Source organism: Blennius ocellaris (genome assembly GCF_963422515.1).
Source record: "Blennius ocellaris genome assembly, chromosome: 8".
NCBI classification, from domain to species: Eukaryota; Metazoa; Chordata; class Actinopteri; order Blenniiformes; family Blenniidae; genus Blennius; species Blennius ocellaris.
Window position 1 is genome coordinate 27,625,901 of NC_137657.1, and position 4,265 is coordinate 27,630,165.

At 51.2% G+C, this 4,265-nt stretch overlaps 1 protein-coding gene across 1 annotated transcript; it reads right to left on the reverse strand.

Annotated features, from left to right (window-relative positions):
* Positions 1-591: 591 nt before the first annotated feature.
* rpz5 (rapunzel 5) lies at positions 592-3,550 on the reverse strand. The gene is made up of 2 exons (XM_080501413.1): positions 3,470-3,550; positions 592-2,026 (listed from the first exon to the last, which is right to left on the reverse strand). The coding sequence occupies exon 2, from the start codon at positions 1,963-1,965 to the stop codon at positions 784-786; it is 1,182 nt and encodes a 393-aa protein (XP_080357539.1). The 5' UTR covers positions 1,966-2,026; positions 3,470-3,550; the 3' UTR covers positions 592-783.
* Positions 3,551-4,265: the final 715 nt, after the last annotated feature.

Genomic DNA, 4,265 nt, shown 5'->3' on the forward strand with positions numbered 1-4,265 from the left:
GAGTCTCCAGACAGCTGAGTTACTGTAGTGTTACTTTATTTGTCCAGCTCAGATCAACGGCTCTCGGTCGGCGGGAGGAAGGCGCTCAGAAGAAGCAAACAGGAGTTCAGAGAAACAGCAACCAGCGGGAGAAGCGCTAGCCTTAGCGGCTACGCATGAAGCTCGTGACAAATGACACATTGCTGTCGGTCGAGTCCAGTGAACAGGAGTTTAAGCGAAATGGCGACAAGTGGAGAGAAAAGCTTTTTGCTAATGCTAACGGTTGTTCGGTTAGCCGGGATGAAAGCGGTGGCGGCGTTTCAACTGTAGCTGAAACTCATTTCATGACAGTAATCAGTTACCAACGTGTGATGGACGAGAGCAATCACATTCCTTTATGAGATATCGTTCTGAAGCTTAGTGTTGCTAATGCTAAATGCTAAGACGTCGGTCAGACGACTGTCTCCCACCGTCACTTCCTTTTATACCGCGGACATGGCCGTTTCAGTCGACACCAGAACTCGTTGGCGTTCGTGGCCTACTAAGCAAACGGATGTCCGGCCGCCGTGTTGCCCCCCCCCCCCCCCCCCCCCACCCCCGGCAATACCCGGTTGCGTGGAGGATTTAAATCACGAAGCTAAAGGCGAAAGAATTAACGTCTTTGCGAGCAGCGAAACCCAGCAGATTATACATCAACCCAGACGAAACCCGTGGATCATTTTACATTTGGTCGACATTCATGAGTCCGTGTGTCCAGGGGTTGGGGGTAGGGGTGGGGATAGGGGTAGGGGTAGGGGAAGGGGTTTACTCGGGGTGGATGCACAGGTACGCCCTCTTGTGCTTCCCATAGTAGTAGCAGTCCTCCTGGAAGTTGTTGGTCTCCACCACCGCCTTGTAATGACTGACGGCGTGCACCAGGCAGTTGGGGAAGCTCTTGCCGAGCGACAGCGCCACCGCCATCATGTTCCCCTTCAGCTTCTGCTGCTCGATCTGCTCCTGGATCGCGCGCCGGTCGACGGGCTTCGGGTCGACGCAGAAGGACACCACCACCTTCACCTTGTTCTTGGTCAAGATGTCGAACCAGTTGGCGCCGCCGCTCCCGTGGTACTTCTTCCCGGCCAGCCAGTTGAAGAAGAAGATGCGCTCGCGGTCGCCGAAGGCCCTGATGGACCACCTCACCCAGTCGTACTTCTTGGCCAGCGCGTCCAGCAGGGACTTGGCGAACTCCTGGTCCACGGTGGCCGGACTCTCCTGGAGCAGGTGCTCCAGGTCCGTCTTGGCCTGCTCGGGGAACTTGTCGGTGCACTCGTCCACCGCCGCCTTCATGCGCTCCTCCACGTCCACCATGCGCCCCTGCCACTTCCTCACCATCTCCTCGCCGACGCCGCCGTCCTTGAGGGCGGCGTGGCCCATGACGGCGATGATGCCCACCACGAAGAGCTTCTTCAGCCGGGCGCAGAAGTCCTCCACCGCCCGGCGGCCCCGCCGCTCGGTGGCGACCACCGTCTCCAGCATGGGGTCGCCCGCCGCGTTGTCGCCCAGCACGGCGCCGTAGAGGGCGTCCAGGTTCAGGTCGGCATCGGTGTTCTCGTAGTGGCTGAGGAACTTCTCCATCTTCTTCCCCTTGAACTTGGGCTTGGCGTTGACGAAGTCCTGGAACTTCTCGTACTGGCTGACCATCTGCGCCTCGCGGTCGAAGTTGCGCTTGTTCATGGACGTCCGCTGCAGCTCCAGGGCGATCTGGTCCACCTCGTCCCGGATGCCCTCCAGCCGCTCGTTGACGCGCTCGAACTGCTGCGCCAGGTAGCGCGCCTCCTTGCCGTCGGGGTTGTTGAGCAGCTCGGCCGACGCCACGAAGACGGCCTCCAGGATGGGGTGGAGCTGGCCCACGGTGGAGGCCAGCACCTCGGAGGCCTGGCCCATGATCTCCACGCCCTTCTCGATCTTGTCCCGGTTCTGGACCAGCCAGTCCGCCACGCTGTTCATCGTCGCGTTTCGAAGCGTTTCACACCAGATAATCGAATTTTTAATTTAATTTTTTTCGCCCCTGAAAGCAGAAGAAACATGAAACCCGTGTAAAAGTTGAGGATTTGATGACATTCAAGCGTCTCTCGATTTGGGACGGTGGTTTTTTTTTTTTTTTTTTCAGACCACGACATTCTCCTGACAAACACCGAAGCCAACGGTCGTGTCAGAACATGTCGGCATCTGGTTTCGTGCCACACCCTCACAATGACAGGGACTCTTTTTTTTTTTTTTTTTTGTTCTTTTTAAAAGCCTTTGGCGGCATCGACAAACATCATTCTCCCTTCCATGAACGAGTCGCTGAGGATGTATTGATACAGAACAAACACACATGGCGTGTGTGTGTGTGTGTGTGTGTGTGTGTGTGTGTGTGTGTGTGTGTGTGTGTGTGTGTGTGTGTGTGTGTGTGTGTGTGTACTCATGACTAGAGTATTTCATAATACTGCTCTCGTCTAACAACAACCAGGACCAAAAAAAAACAAAAAAAAACACAGATGGTCACAACATGAGTAGAAAAAAAAAGGGGGAATTTACTTTCGATAGTAAAGTTTAAAAAGTCTCCGGGGAGATGATCTGAAATGTTTCCTCCTCCCTGGAGTCCAGATCCTGCTCGGTAACGGCACGCCCAGAGTCTGGGAGAAGAAAACCACCACCTCCTCCTCCACCACCTCCACCTCCACCACCACCTCCTCCTCCTCCTCCACCTCCCCCGCTGCTGCGCTTGTTCATTAATTCAATCACGCTTTCTGCTTCATTTCAGCCCCACTTTTAACCCAAAACATGTTTTTTTTTTAAAATAATAAAATATATATATAAAAAAAACATCAAATCTCCACAGAACTCCAGCAGACCGATGAGATCAGTGGTGTCGTTTTACACCTTTTTTTTTTTTCCTCTCGACTAAATTAGATTGGCTTTTCTTTTCAGTCACATGCCATCAGAGCTGCTTTCCCTTCAATTCACCAAATTACAACGTTTTAAAATACAGTTCTTCTGAACTTCTTCACATCTTTTCTGCTCGAAATGAAAAGAAAACAAAAAAAAAAGGAAAATACAAACAAACATAATTCTCACTCGGTTGTTCTTATTTAAATCTTCACTTTTACACAAGTATTCTTTTTTTTTTTTTTAGCAGCAGAAGTGAGAATAAACCGGGTAAAAAAAAAGAAAAAAGAAAAAACAAGGCGAGTCTCCTACAGATCAAACTCTAATCAAGGCCTGTTGGGTGTTTTAGTAGACGACACATAATGACGACACAACATCGTCGCACAATGGCCTCTCCTTCACATAATATTAGTTTTTATTCCCAGGAAGGATTAAAAACACTCAGACAATCTTCAAATCAAGGTCAGGAAACACAAACACTTGCTCTTTTTTCCCTTGTTTCCTTCCCCCGGTGAAACATTGAGGTCGATGTTGAGTAGAACAATAAAATTAAATTAATTGAAAAAGAAAAAAAACTCACCTTTTTTTTTTTTACTTGATTTTTTTTTTTTTTTAAGTTAAATATCCAGTGGGGTAAAGTCCAGTTATCCGATAGTCCAGCTGTGTCTGTGAGCACCAGCCTCCCCAGTATATATATATACCCCCCCCTCCCTCCCTCCCTCCCCTCTCTCTCTCTCCCTCCCCTCTCTCTCTCTCTCTCTTTCTCTCTTTCCCTCGTCACTCCCCTTTGGAACTCCTCCATCTCGTTCCTGCATTCCTCCTCCAGAAGCCCCACTCTGAGTGAGATGTGGGGGGTGATGGGGGGGAATGGGGGGGGGGGGGGGGGGGGTGCTGACACAGATAACATCCTGTAAACACTCCCCCATGCTGGGGGACGCCGTGCACCCTGGGAAAACCACAGAGCCGGTTCTCCTCTCTCTCTCTCTCTCTAGAAAGAGAGAGAGAGAGAGAGAGAGAGAGAAACAAAGACGTAGGTCGGCCGCTACAAGTGGACAAAACCCCTCTTGTTGTGGTCCAGTCATGGTTGCCATGACGACCACAGCGCCAGCTCCCCCCCCCTTCGCCCCTCGTTTTGTGCACATCAAGTTGTTCTCAGAAAAGTTGCTCCAGGGGTCTTTTCACAACGAGTTCAGGTGAAAAGGAAGAAGTTCCGTAGAGTTTTGCACGACTGTGGAACTTTTTCGAAAACTGCCCCCCGAAGTGGAACTTTTTCAAAAACTCCCCCCCCCCCCCCCAGAAGTGGAGCTTTTTCGAAAACTGCTCCAATGCCGTTCGGACGTGGTGGAAACTGATGCGGCTCCACTAATCCAATCAGA